We start from the raw sequence: 1050 nt of genomic DNA on the forward strand, positions 1-1050 counted from the left end.
AACCTGGGAAGAGATCCCAAAACAGAGATCATCAACTGTAGATGTTTTCATTACAGAACAGGATCACACTTTATTTTATTACCATTTCCTTACATTTAATTCCATTTTTGAGTTTCATCTCACACCATCACAATCATTTCTTCCTTTTAAACAGTATGTAAATTTGTTCTCTGACGGCTTTGATTTGCAGTCCGTAGATAACAGCGTTCAGGGAAGGAGGGATCACGACGAACAAGATGGACGCTATCTTCCTTTCGTCCGATAAGTCGGGGAAGCGATGGAGGATGATGATGACGTTGCCTGACACGAGCAGGATGATGTACACGGCCAGGTGGGTGGCGCAGGTCTGCAGCGCCTTGCTGTTGACAGCTCGGTTCTTACTGCTCAGACACACCATGGCGATCCTCAGGTAGGTGAGCGCGACGCTGCAGAGCGAGCACGCCATCGTGAACATGGCGGTGCCCAGGCCGTAGACGTTGTTGATGAGGATGTTCTCACACGACAGCTTGAACAAGGACGCGTTGTCGCAGAACGGGGCGGCCACCGAGCGCCTGCAGCGCGACAAACGGGCGCTGAGGAATATGAGGACTGCCACCAAAACGGCAGGCACGGCCCACGCTGACACCGACAGCGCCACCACCACCCTGTTGGTCATGATGGTGGTGTACCGCAGCGGGTTGCAGATGGCAACGTAACGATCAAAGGCCATGATGATGAGAACCGCGTGAGAGATGCCACCATGGAAGTGACCACAAAACGCCTGAATGACACACTCGTAATAATGGATGTACCGGTCAGGGATCGGAGTAAAAACATCTCTCAGGATGCGAGGGATGATTGTCGAGGCGCCAAACACATCATTGATGCTCATGTTGCAGAAGAGTAGATACATTGGCAGGTGGAGGCTCCGTTCCATGCAGATTAGCACCACCAGGCCGATGTTGGACACCATGATGAAGACGTAGATGAGGAGGAGGAGGATGAAGGCGGGAACGGAGGACTCGGGGCTGACCTTTAACCCCTCCACCTGGAGAATATCCATGTTGAAAG

The 1050-nt window shown here is 52.0% G+C and overlaps 1 protein-coding gene and 1 long non-coding RNA gene across 3 annotated transcripts in view; one reads left to right on the forward strand and one right to left on the reverse strand.

Annotated features, from left to right (window-relative positions):
• LOC117955882 overlaps positions 1–1050 on the forward strand; it is a 13026-nt gene that overhangs the window by 5872 nt on the left and 6104 nt on the right. The gene's annotated exons all lie outside the window — the stretch shown is intronic.
• LOC117955880 (olfactory receptor 52N5-like) overlaps positions 134–1050 on the reverse strand; it is a 3823-nt gene continuing 2906 nt past the window's right edge. For both annotated transcript variants that reach the window (XM_034890634.1, XM_034890633.1), the window contains exon 2: positions 134–1027. In XM_034890634.1, coding sequence (XP_034746525.1) covers positions 134–1027 — 894 coding nt within the window. The remainder of the gene's footprint in view (positions 1028–1050) is intronic.

The sequence above is a fragment of the Etheostoma cragini genome, chromosome 13, assembly GCF_013103735.1.
Source record: "Etheostoma cragini isolate CJK2018 chromosome 13, CSU_Ecrag_1.0, whole genome shotgun sequence".
NCBI classification, from domain to species: Eukaryota; Metazoa; Chordata; class Actinopteri; order Perciformes; family Percidae; genus Etheostoma; species Etheostoma cragini.